Consider the following 12555-nt stretch of genomic DNA (forward strand, 5'->3'; position numbering starts at 1 on the left):
GACGTTCGATCAAAGAGAAGCTGCGCCCATCGGTAGGCAGACGTCTCCCTGTTTGATGGGCTAAGGCTGCCACGCCCGTCAATTGAGGGTGATCACGAGGCCTAGGAGGCGTGCGGGCCACAAATAGTGCCAGCACTTGCATCAACATCAGGATCCAATGGACGGACTGCAAGAACTAGTCCTCCTGGCAAATACGATCAGATCGAAAATCCTGTGAACCGGCTAATTAGCCGTCGCGTGTTGGGTTGACCATTCTGAACCATCACAGATCCACTTGGGTGCATGTCGATTGCACTAGAAGAACCACCTCAGGAGTCAGAGGCATCTCAGAGGCACCTCAGAGGCCATGACTCGCTTGATGACAAACTTTGCCTCAGCTTTTGTTGGACAGCCAGGACCTCATCGACGCAAATACCGCACCAAGGATGGCAAGATCCGAATATTGGAAGGTTAGTGTGAAGCTGGAACCCCGAAAGTGTGCCTCTCAAAAATGCGATTGGACACACTCGAAGAGTTTTGCCAGGCCAATCGCCTACATATGCTGGAATTCCTTCTCCGAGTCGGTTATCTGGGACACAATCTAGCCTAAGGTTCTGTCAGATTGGGCTGAATGGCGCAAAAGAAAGTTCATGGCTAAGTCTGCTTGCAAGAATGAGGCTGGATACGAAGCCGCCCCCGCTTCTTGCCCTGGCATCCTGGTTCTCTTCGACTCTATTCGATAGCAAGACAACTTCTTCCCCTTGGAGCTGTTCAACCCGTCATCATGTGCATAGCGGAAGCGGGGCTAGAAATGTGCTAAACACATCCTAGGTACAGGCGAGAGCGAATCCAGATGAAGGTATCCTGCATCTATCAGGACCAACGACCGAGTACCATGGCACCATGGCACCATACCCTCAGGTCTCTATTGTTGGTGCGATGGGATTCAAAAGGAATGCAAAATGCAGGACACGCCCATCTCCTCCAAGGCTTCCCTGTTGGCATCTCTTTCTTCGCTGTCTTTCTACAGCATGTCGTCTAGCTTTCTACCTGATCTTTCCAACGACAGCAAGACCATCGGCCATGCCCTACCGCCTGCGTTTTTCCTTCCCCGTGCTCTACCGCTTCACAGCAGCACGATATTTCGCAAACAGACAGCCGTGCAACACCTCTCAGAGACTATGGTAAGCACGGATCCACCCGGGAGATCTGCAAGAACACTATTGAAAATACTTTTACCAAGGAGGAATTGTATCGTTCTGCTCTAGCTCGTCTCCAGCTCGAGCTGGAATTGCCTGACAATATTGCAAAGCGGCTTGACGCAAAGATCAAACAAGTGATTGTCCCTCCTTTCGTGCCAGATGCTGGCACCTCCGTCCTGAACTACGGGCTCGACTTCGAGGCCGTCGCCTGTTCCGTTAGTGGCTGCCCTGAGTTCAGGCCTTATTTCGAGAGAACACGTTCCAGAAATTGGGAGTCGTCCTTCAACAACGCTATCTATTACTGGGCCCATGCCGTTTGTGGTGTTTCAGAGATCTATAAAAAACAAAGGCCGGTGACTCGAAGATCATTAGACACCCAGCAGTCGCCGAAAACACCCGAGAGGCTCCCAGAGTCCATGGTTGCCGGTGAACCATCCACTACTCCAACATTCTCAGCTTCTTCTACTGCCGCTGTCTCGCCGGGTTTGCCAAACGACATCTTTGTCGCTCCTCAAGGCAGCTCCAGCCAAGCTGCAGGGGATCGCTGGATGCGACTCTGGCCTGGCAAATATGACCATTGCATCGAGATCCGCGCCCTCAGCGGCACCCAAGAAGAAGTATTGAGCGGGCGCATGGAGGAGTTATTCCATGTGCGTTGCCCTATGAAGACGCGTGGGTATGACTATGTCTTGCCACACTGTCGAAGGTTTCTGGAGAAACACAGAAAGGCTCCGCCCGATGCGGAGGTCAAGCTCTTCTACTACATCAAATGGCCGAACCTAGCCAGCCCAACTCGGGTGTTGATAGAGGATAACAAGTCGTGTGAAAGGGCCTACGACTTCTGGTCAACCCTCGAAGATAGCAAGATCCCGTTCATGCTCTTTCTGGACGACCTAAAGTACAGTCACTCGGTATCGACACTGCCCCCCACCCCGCAGATATCTCCCAGACAAGGGCTCGAGAACTCCCAAGACGTTTCGCGAGGCATGTTCCATCTGTACGGAGGCCATTGACACTTTCCGAAGCCGCACTCTCGTTATGGCTCACGATGGCACACACTTGGCTGGGGGGCCACCCAACTGATTGAACTCAAACGAACAAGAACTCGCGGACAAAAATTGCAACCAAGACCCTGACTCCTGAACTCGCATCGGGACATATAGGGAGAGACGACCCCGAGATTAGATGCATCACTTTCATCAAGAATCGTCCGAAATACACATAATACGCGACAAAGGACTCGACGGCACATAACAAAGCCCCGGCAGTTCTTCATCCCGCAAACGACGACACATTGTATAACGAGAACCTGGATGATTGTGATTCGACGCAGCAACGACAGCAAATGTCCTCAGAGAGGATGAGTCCCCGACCAATGTATACGCAGTACAACATAGATTCAGGGCGAAGAGGTTGATAGAGTTTCCCACACATACCAGGGTGTGCAATAATTAGAGTTCAAGGCCATTTCAGAGGAAAGTCAATCACTAGGCTGAGCTTTTGCCACGAGGACATCCCTAGCAAACCTTCCTCTGACCAAGGCTAGGCTGGGACATCCTTGGGGTCGGTCGAAACTCCCACACTTTACCGAGTAACACCTGCAAGTATCTCGAACAATGTGAAGCCCGAACCGACTACGAGATGAGCCCCAGGTACCTACCCACACAGTACTTTGTATTCAAAGGCGACTTCACTGCTTCACCGCCTGTTCCAGGAGAGACAAAGAATGGGGAGCGAACACGGCCGAGACACATGCACGCCTGGAGATACCCCGTGGATGGAGGGCACGACGCACAGGCCAGGTGCAGGTGGCTTGCATTAGCCTGTTTGCCAACGTGGCACATGGTACCTCGAAGTACGTACCCATGCACCCATGTACATGACCCGCCCTTCGGTTATCCAATTCCCCCTTCCTTTTCCCTTTCCCTCTTCTTCTTTTGTTCACGTAAATAAACCGGATTGCTTTTTCTCCGGGGAAAGATCCGACTTACCTACCTACTGCGTACCGTATGCGTTCACGAGATCCGATGTTTCGATGCACAACGCGATTGGATGGCGATGGTGGGTGTTTTCACTCCTGCCACCCACTCTGTGCCAATATGCCTTTCGGTCCACAATACCTCGTACCCTTTAGCGAGTTTTAAACCCGACAGAGCTGAGATCCTTGCTTTCCAAATCAGATTGAGTTTCTCGTCAAACGAGGCAAGAGTGCATGATGACGACGCCGAGGTGGGAAGGACAGTCGAGCCGAAGGGGTGGAATTACGCGAGATATGGGTTTTTTCAAGCATTGGCTTCAGCTGGTCAGTGGGTTTTGCCCTGTTTTCCTGCATAGTCTACCAAGTAAAAAGCTGCATTGTGGTACTTCATTCGTGCTCGGCAAGCCCGAGAGCAAGCTCTGTGCTGGGACAACAAACCTGGCCTCCTAGCTCAGCGAGGCTGAAGTTGACAATTCACAGTCGTCCCCGTTTCCACCTTCCATTTTTCTTTTTCCTTTTCCTAGGAAATTTCCATTTTAGGTGGCTGCCAGCTCAGTAGAGCCCGCCACGGTGTGACGGCTCTTACTCGCACGAATGGCTTTTATGGTGTTTGTGTTTTCGGGTGCATCCGCCCTTTCGTTTCCGTTTTTGACTTTCGGCCATCTCCAAAGGCCTTTTCTGCCGATTGCATACGTTTCCCTTCGATCTCCAGCAATTGAATTTGAGAATGGTAAGTGATTTTGCGCGTTGACGTGCACTTCGCTCCTTCGTGGGGGTTGTCGAGTCTAGTCTGCAATTTGTCGAAATCGGTTCGATCCCTTGCCCACTTGTGTTGACTCCGTCTATCTTTGGTCAGTTCTTCAGACCTAGGTCTTAGACGTCGGCTCGTTATTCTCTTTGGCAGTCAAGGCCGCTTCGGTGTGTGCGATACTGCACTCTCGAGTAACAGAGGGGCCAGTCATAACGAGGCCGGTTGGAGTGATCTCTAGATTCCAGAGCTGCCAAGCTCCTTCGTCTGCCGGTCGCTCTTCCACTGCCCTGGCAATATGAGATTGTTCTCTGCGAAAGACAAGCTCCAGGAATTTGCATTCTTTTCGCCAGTACCGTATTTCCCACTGTGACTGCCAGTCTTTCAGGAAGCTAGACCCTGTACTGCACAAGGCTTGTTGCTCTAGCAGTTTTAGCTTTCCGGTGATATCCAGATAATCGAATGCTATGTATGTAGGGGGTATGTTAATCATTCTTTTGAACACGGCCGAGTACGTGATCTTGGTCAGAGATGTGAGTCTCGGCAGATGATCATGGAGAGCTTCCAGAAAGGAAGCCAAACCTTGACCTGTCCGGAGACTGGTCCGCTGTGTATCCAAGAGATCGATATACATCAATCTGGAGATGCATTTCAATTTGTTGTCTGCCATTGTTTTCATGAAGATATCCCCGAAGTCCTTTGCGGTGTACTGGGACGGGTTGACCACGATTGTTGTTGTGCTAAAGAAGATCGGCGTCCACTCCTTAGTAATCCGACGGCACACCCCTTGAAGTGACCTTCGCGTCTTTTTCACATCCTGGACACTCTTAGATCTCTTTTCAAGTTGGATTGTCCTAGACATTGCCGCCAACACATCCGTTCGTGGATTTATCGGAAGGACGATTTCGTCCACCACAGCAAACCGCTCGTAGATTTGCAGTCTGATCTCCGGAGGGAGGTCCAGAAACCGGAACCATTGGGGGTTCTCTCCCTTATTCCCCCTTGCAGCACTCTTGTATGCCTGATTTGTCCGTGTTCTGTTTGCCGGCTGCTTCTGAGGGTACGGTCGCGCTTCGCGGAGGGCCGCTGGCTTTGTGACAGTCGCTTTCGGCATCATGAAACTAACGAAGTTTCAATGATGACACAGACACCAAGGAGGAAGGAGAGTGTAGGCAAGGTTCATGTAACGCACAATAGCCCTCGACACAGCGACGCAGACTTCAAGCCAGCAATGCCAAATCACTTCAAGGCGAAGAGGTGAAAATGAGGTGGATGTGAAAGGGATCTCAGAGACCTTGGTGAAAGAAATGCGATGAGTCGGAAGTTGCAGAGAAGAACTCGAATGATTATTTCCAGCCTTCGATACTGACGATCGAGTTTGAGACTTTGCTTGGTTGAAATGGGGGGAGGGTGAGAGCTGTGATTTAAGAATATGACGGGATTGTGTCTCGACGAGGAGGAGTGGAAACCGGTATATCTGAGGAAGGAACCGCTCCGTCACGAACCTGCTCTCTTCGCACGATTCACCTGCCACTCCATTCGAGATATCGTCCACGCATAGAAGCCTCGACCTTTTCAGATGGACCTGAAGCACTCAATTCCTCCAGGGACTTAATTCCTTACCTAGTCAGGGCCTTGCTATGTCAAGCTATGACGGTGGATACTTGAGAGGACAGTTTAGTTTGGTAAAGTGTACGCAAAAGTGTCTCACTTCGTGGCACAAAATATCGGGGACGTATTCGCCGTCAATGCTATCTATCTTGCAATTGATTCTAGACGGATCGAAGAGAGCGTTTGAGGTATCTCAGCGCCTAAAGCATTGGTTAGACATATACCAGATTGGGATGGACTAGCCTTTTTACAGCCCATCAGATACTATGTAGTTTTATAGGCGGATGCCCACTTCGACTGAAGCCAGGACTTACTTGTACCGTGGTGGGGACCGGGACTAGTGTTGACTAAGTTCTAGCAACGTTGCGAGATGGAAGAGTGGTTGGTTCTGTGTCTTCGTAACACGGTAGACGATCTTGTGACAGCTTCCTCATGGGATAAAGTGGTCAAACTTGACCGTATCAGCCAAATATGATGCCAGATCCCCGTTTTCATCCAAATCCACCTTTGTCAAACCATTTCCGACGAAATTGAACGGGTTGTTGGTGTTGTAGACGAAATCAAAGTCCTCGCCACGCAGCTCGCTCAGCATCTCCCTGAAGTGGTTCATGCTGCCAGGGTAAATGGCCGTGATGCCGGTGCGGTATTCGTCAATTTTGCCCTTTTTGTACCACGAGTCACAGTCCTCGTTCCAAGCCGTGCGCCTGAGGATTTCCTGTAGGTAGATATTATATGCCTCGACGCGTTCATTCTTGACACACACGGACCTATAATTCCTGTGAGTGGTAGGTGTGAGGAAAAGTGCAGAAATCGGAAACTTACTTGATGTCCTCTGACGCGATCTTGAGTGCCCATTTTAAAATGTAATTGGAAACGAAGCCCATGGCAGACAAGACAGGTCCATTCGCAATAGGGAAATTGGGTCCACATCCGATGCTGAAATAGTTCGGCATGTCAGGAGCACATACGCTGATGTAGCCATCCACATTATCCTTCCATCTTTCTGCGAGGGTAATTCCACCCCGACCCTGCATGGTCCAGGGTGGAATGCGATTGTTGACAAATCCTGTGGCGAGGACGATTATGTCGAATGGACGAAATGAGCCGTCGCAGTTACGGATACCATTGTCGGTGATAGCCTCTATTCTTGAGTCGACCAACTCTGCATTGGGAGCCTGTAGGGCTTCCAGGTATTTGTCTTCGGGCGTGAGCCGGCGGCACCAAGGTTGGTAGGAAGGCTTCAGACGGTTGACCAACTCCGGGTCTCCGTGCAGGCGGTCGCTCATCCACCGCTCTAGCTCGGCCCGGAATGCCTGTTTCGCCCCTTTGCTCGTATCATTGAAGACTAATCGCATGAATAGACCGTTGTTGAAGCTCTCGATCATTTTCCTGTACTTGAACAGGTTTTCAGGAGTCTTGAAGGACTCTAGCTGCTCTGAGGAGTCTATATTCAATGTTTTAGCTTTCAAGAAGACAATCATTCCACCCAGGACTCCACTCACATGCGAAGTTCCTGCCTTCAGGTGTGAACTGGTGAGCATAGCTCATGGAAATCCAGGTAGGTTTGCGAATGTAGTGCGTGATAGAAGCGGCTTCCGGTTGCATTGCGCGGAATACCTGAATCCCAGATGAACCATTGCCGATGACACCGACTTTCTTGCCCTTCCAATCCAATGAATCATCCCTGAATGCTGTAAGTAGGCCTGGCGCTGCATCTAGACTGCCTCTACGTACCAATCTCCCGTGTGGACGAGTTTGCCTTTGAAACCGTTGAGCCCCGGGATATTGGGCTTGAGCGGTGTGCTGTGGAGCACAAGTTTTAGATTAGCCGTGGCAGCGGCAGATGAACCATGTGACTAGCTTGCCTTTGAGTCCCAGAGGCGCCGATTAGAACATCGCATTGGTCATGCCAAATCGCGCCTTCCGATTCAACTGTGGTATTTTGGTCAGCTTTGATCGGCAGAGCACGAGTGACCAACCCGTCAGGTTCCATTTGCCAATTGCTTCGTCAAAGGCGGCGTCAACCACCCGCGTGTTGAATTTCATGAGTCTTTCCAAGTCGAACTTTTTGGTTGTTTCCAAGATGTACTCGAGAATCTCTGGCCCGGTGGCTAGGAAGTTCTTCCAGTCATGTTTCGGATTGAAGGGCAGAGTGTAAACATGGATCGGAACGTCACACATGAGCCCTGGGTAGTGGTTTGCCGCCCACGTTCCTCCTGGATGGCTCTGGCCGCTGTTAGTCAAGATGTTCAAGGATCCCTCAAGAAGCTCCCAGTGTATAGCGTGCCTGCTTCTCGTAAATCTGAAAGCTCAGGACATCTTCAAGCTTCATTTCATGTGCAATCTTGTATCCAAGGGTGATTCCGGCGAAACCTGCACCGATGCACACAACTCGAATTTTTCGACTTTTGCGCAGGTGATTGGGGTTCAATGGGACGCAGTAGGGCGAATACTGCGAAGCCATTTTTCGGAGTGAAGGCAAGAGGGATGAATTGCAATGATCGCAGGAGAACAAGCCGCAGGAGGGTAAGCAGAGAAAGGAATAAGCACTCAGATACTACATACGAGATATCCAAGGCCGTATTTACAGAGTGTACGTATGTGTGAGAGCCTGAGAGGGTGGTCAAGATGGGGAGGAAGTTGGCGAATGCGCCTACATCACAAAAGTAAGTGTGCCCCAGCTTCTGACCTTCGACCTGTTTTGTGGAGAGCGGGGTGTCTCTTGCAACTTGGACCTCGCAGGTGGAAGTCGACATACAATGCGGTATAGTGGAGGTGAGAGTGGAGGCGGAGGCGGAGGCGGAGGTGGATGTCGACAGCCGTCTGACCAATACGGCTAGCGTCTGCCCTGAAGTGGAGCCAACCCTCCCCAAAAGTTCGAAACATCTGACTGCCTGTCACTACTTGCTGGTGAACTTGCACATCCTTGAGTAGCGAATTGCTGATGGAGTTCGCAGCGGAATATCATCAGCCTCGGAGCAACATGTCGGTTCATCGTGACGGAGCAGAATCCCGGACATCGCGGAGGCTCCAACACCAGCACAACCGGGCAACAACGGAATGACATTCGGTAAGCCTCGACTCCAGGTACGTCGCCATGAAATCCATCTTCCCGAATCCCGAGGTTCCCGACAAATATGTGCAATACTCATTGAGGATTCACTGCTGTAGTGGAGCGGGTCGAAGTCGACCAAGTTGGCGCACATCTCACCAACCAGTCGCCTGTCTTAAATGACGACCAGCCAAAGCAATTGCGAAGTCCAAGTTCCCCAACAGCCGTTTTTGGATCTCCGCGCTCACAAGCTGTGTACAACCGATCAGACCACCTGAGCCTATACATTGGGTAGACATGTCGGACCCTACTACAAACTATGGTGTTTTCAACAGCGTGGACGAATTACTCATTGAGCGCGCAAATGAAAACAACAACGAGCCTATCATCGCGTATCCAAAATCAGGTGACACACTTACAGACTTCCAATATCTTACGGCAAAGGAGGTCACTAGCCTCACAGATGTTGCGGCCCAGAAACTCTTGTGCCAAGGTCTGAGGCAGATCGTGAGTTCAACAAGCGAACATTCGACTCCTGTTACAATTCTGATAAGGACGAATCTAGGAGGTCCATGAAGCGGAGGTGATCGCTCTGCTGGGCCTATCTGACTTGGACTATATGATCACAATGTTTGGCCTGAGCCGGCTAGGTTATACGGTGTTTCTGCTCTCCCCTAGACTCGCAACGGAAGCGTATGCGAGCCTGCTCAGGGAGACTGGGTGCAAAATTGTATGTTATGGCCCAGAGCTGGAAGCAACTGTGAGCAAAATTCGTGACGTTGAGGGTTTATGGCTGCTACCGATCCCGGGAAGATGCGATGTCGATAATGTCGCTACTATCAAACCTCCAACCAAAAGCGTGGACAACAAGATCTCTGCGAAGCGCAAGGTGGCCTTTATCCTGCATTCCTCAGGATCGACGGGCTCACCGAAACCCATTTACCAAACTCATCAATCGTGTCTCGAGAACTATTCAAGAGGAAATGGCCTACGCGGGCTGTTGACAGTGCCACTTTTCCACACGCATGGTCATGCATGTTTGTACCGAGCGATGTTCAAGCGGGCGACGCTTTATTTATTGGACGCAAGGCTGCCACTGACATCTACGAACCTGATTGCCGTGCTGGAGGCTGTCAGACCTGCGGTTATGTTTGCTGTGCCATACACCCTGGGCCTCCTCGCAGAAACGGAACGCGGAATAAAAGCAATGCAATCCTGCGATGTTGTGTCCTCGGCTGGAAGCCAAATCCCCGATGAGCTGGGTGACAAGCTCATTGACCGTGGTGTCCATTTGATATCCCTCTGGGGCTCGTACGTCTCCGCCGATATTGTCCCAAGTTAGGCAGACTGAATTTCGTGGGCAAAGACTAACATACTACCAGGACCGAGACCGGAGCTCTTATGGACTCTATGCGCCCCCCGGAAGATAAGGACTGGTCGTACATGTCGATATTTCCCTCGGTAAGACCTTTCGTGCTGATGAAGCCGTTGGGAGCACAGAGCTACGAACTAGTAGCACTCAACGGGCTGAAATCGAAGACTGCTACTAACTCCGACAATCCGCCGAACTCGTTCCATACTAGAGACACGTTTGAAGCCCATCCTACCAAGCCAGATCGGTGGAAATATACCGGCAGGCTAGATGACAGAGTGACCCTCACAAATGGCGAGAAAGTGCTGCCCTCAATCATGGAAGGCCGTTTACGCCAACACCCCCTGATTCGGGAGGCTGTTGTGTTCGGCATCGGGCGAGCTTTGCCCGGTGTATTACTATTCCGCAGTGCTCCCGCGGCTGCAATGAGTGACGAGGAATTTGTGGAACGTCTATGGCCTGTTGTTGACGAAGCCAATTCCAAGGTTGAATCTTTTGCTTGCATATCGAGAGTAATGATTGTGCCGATCGGTGCAGAGGTCGACTACCCCCAGACGGACAAGGGCACCATTATTCGGTCTCAAGTGTACAAGGTGTTCGAAAAGGTTATCGACGACAAGTACGAAACACTAAACATGAGCGCTAAGGGGGTCTTGAGACTCAATCAACACGATACTGAACACTTGATCCTAGAGAGTTTCAAGCGAGAAGGACCGATTGATCTCCTTTCAGCAGACACGGATTTCTTCTCCGCTGGTGTTGATAGTCTGCAAGCCACGAAGATGGCAGCGTTTCTACGAGGAAAGCTGTATCTCCCAAGTGCAGCCGCATTGACACCCAATACAATCTTCGAACACGCAACTGCGGCGAGATTGGCCCGATATCTGATTGGGCTCCAGGAAGGAAAAGCAAATGGGGAAGAGGATGAGATAGAAGTTATGAAGCGGATGATCGAGAAATACTCGACGTTCTCAATATTCTTGCCGGTTGAAAGAGATCTAAGTACGGTTCGTTCCGTGGTGAGCAAAACATAGGTCAACATCAGATTTTTGAGCGCGACCTAACCCAGCTACAGATACTTACCGGAGCAACAGGCTCTCTGGGCAGTCATATCCTTGTCGAACTTCTCCATCAGCCGGAGATCCACAAGGTCTATTGCCTTGTACGATCTTCGACAGATGAAGACGCCAAGCAGCGAGTACTCTCCATTCTTTGGGATCGAGGTTTGTCTTTGCCAAAAGAACACGAACAGCGTATCGTTGCCCTCTCCAGTAATCTAGGTCGCGAAGACCTTGGTCTCCAGCAGCCGATGCTCAGCGAGCTGCGAAATAGCGTGTCGTTGATCATCCACAATGCCTGGGCTGTGAATTTCAACCTGGGCTTGAGCAGCTTCGAGGACCAGCATATCAAAGGCACATGGAACCTCCTCAATTTTGCCCTGTCGGCCCGATCAATGCAGCCTGCGCGATTCGTCTTTCTTTCATCAGTCTCGGTAGCTTCCGCGTCAAAGCGGGGGACAGTTGTCGCAGAGAATCTGCTGGAAGACCTAGGCTCGGCGACTATGGGCTATGGGAGGTCAAAGCTGGTCACAGAGCACATGGTGAACAACGCGGCGAGATTTGGGGTCGACGGCCGGGTAATTCGAATCGGACAAATCGTTGGGGACAGTCGACAGGGATTCTGGAACGATTCTGAGTCGACACCACTCATCATCCGCTCGGCACTGACGTTGGGTTGTCTTCCCACGCTGGAAGAGGTTCGTGATGTTCCCCTGCGAGGTCTCGTTATTGACAATCCTCCGACTGACTTTTCCACTATTTCCAGTACTGCTCCTGGATCCCCGTTGATGTTGTTGCAAGGATCATTGTTGATCTATGCTCCGATGATACATCTACCGGAGCAGAAAGCGAAGATGTCTCAGCTTCAGCAGGAATCTGCCGATTCTACAACGTTGTGAACCCAAAGTCATTCTCTTGGACGGCGGACTTGCTTCCGTCGCTGCGGGAGGCCGGGCTGTCTTTCGAGTCTGTCTCCCCGCAGGAATGGCTGGCACGGCTGGCAGCAAGTGAACAGGATCCGAACATCAACCCCACTGTGAAATTGAGATCTATCTACGAAAGTCGATACGGGACGAGACCGTGCGTCCCATATGAGGAAGGGAGGAGGAACACGGACAATGTGGCAGCCCCATGCATCTCAGGTTCCGTAGAACTCGACACTAGCAGGCTGAAAGAAGTGGAGAAGCAGGTCGTGTTTTCTACGGAGGCGGCACAGAAGGAGAGCGAGACGATGAGACACTTGCCTGATGTGCTTGTCGAAGGGTACGTGAAGAAGTTTGTTGCGCGATGGTTGGAAAAGTGGCAGGGCCAAGGTGTTCGGGGATTATGAGAAAACACAGTGTGCTTCGGAAGAGATGCTAGAGGCAGACTTAGATTGTGGAATGAGACTTGCGTCTCCCATTAATCAATGACTAGATAGGTGGTCATCACGGTCGGTGGGAGCACGACCGACATCGTGGTAGATATAGCTTGGAGATATATCATATTGTTATCATAGTATAGGCAAACATGGCGAACAGTATTCTGTCTTGTCCCCACGTGAGGCCGGTACCTT

General features: G+C 51.0%; 4 protein-coding genes across 4 annotated transcripts; 2 read left to right on the top strand and 2 right to left on the bottom strand.

Moving 5' to 3' along the window:
- Positions 1–1010: 1010 nt before the first annotated feature.
- Z520_01730 (uncharacterized protein) lies at positions 1011–2194 on the top strand (the record flags this gene model as incomplete). Its single annotated transcript, XM_016772246.1, has 2 exons — positions 1011–1163; positions 1223–2194. 2 exons carry the CDS (start codon positions 1011–1013, stop codon positions 2192–2194), a joined length of 1125 nt encoding a protein of 374 aa, XP_016637385.1.
- A 1831-nt stretch (positions 2195–4025) lies between these two features.
- Z520_01731 (uncharacterized protein) lies at positions 4026–5021 on the bottom strand (the record flags this gene model as incomplete). Its single annotated transcript, XM_016772247.1, has 1 exon — positions 4026–5021. One exon carries the CDS (start codon positions 5019–5021, stop codon positions 4026–4028), a length of 996 nt encoding a protein of 331 aa, XP_016637386.1.
- A 927-nt stretch (positions 5022–5948) lies between these two features.
- On the bottom strand, positions 5949–7982 carry Z520_01732 (uncharacterized protein; the record flags this gene model as incomplete). The annotated part of the gene is made up of 7 exons (XM_016772248.1): positions 5949–6285; positions 6341–6962; positions 7021–7202; positions 7253–7308; positions 7368–7450; positions 7498–7777; positions 7836–7982. 7 exons carry the CDS (start codon positions 7980–7982, stop codon positions 5949–5951), a joined length of 1707 nt encoding a protein of 568 aa, XP_016637387.1.
- An 885-nt stretch (positions 7983–8867) lies between these two features.
- Positions 8868–12330, top strand: Z520_01733 (uncharacterized protein; the record flags this gene model as incomplete). The annotated part of the gene is made up of 5 exons (XM_016772249.1): positions 8868–9077; positions 9136–9881; positions 9953–10961; positions 11018–11698; positions 11767–12330. The coding sequence occupies 5 exons, from the start codon at positions 8868–8870 to the stop codon at positions 12328–12330; spliced, it is 3210 nt and encodes a 1069-aa protein (XP_016637388.1).
- Between the last annotated feature and the right edge of the window lie 225 nt (positions 12331–12555).

This window comes from Fonsecaea multimorphosa (assembly GCF_000836435.1).
Source record: "Fonsecaea multimorphosa CBS 102226 unplaced genomic scaffold supercont1.2, whole genome shotgun sequence".
NCBI lineage: Eukaryota > Fungi > Ascomycota > Eurotiomycetes > Chaetothyriales > Herpotrichiellaceae > Fonsecaea > Fonsecaea multimorphosa.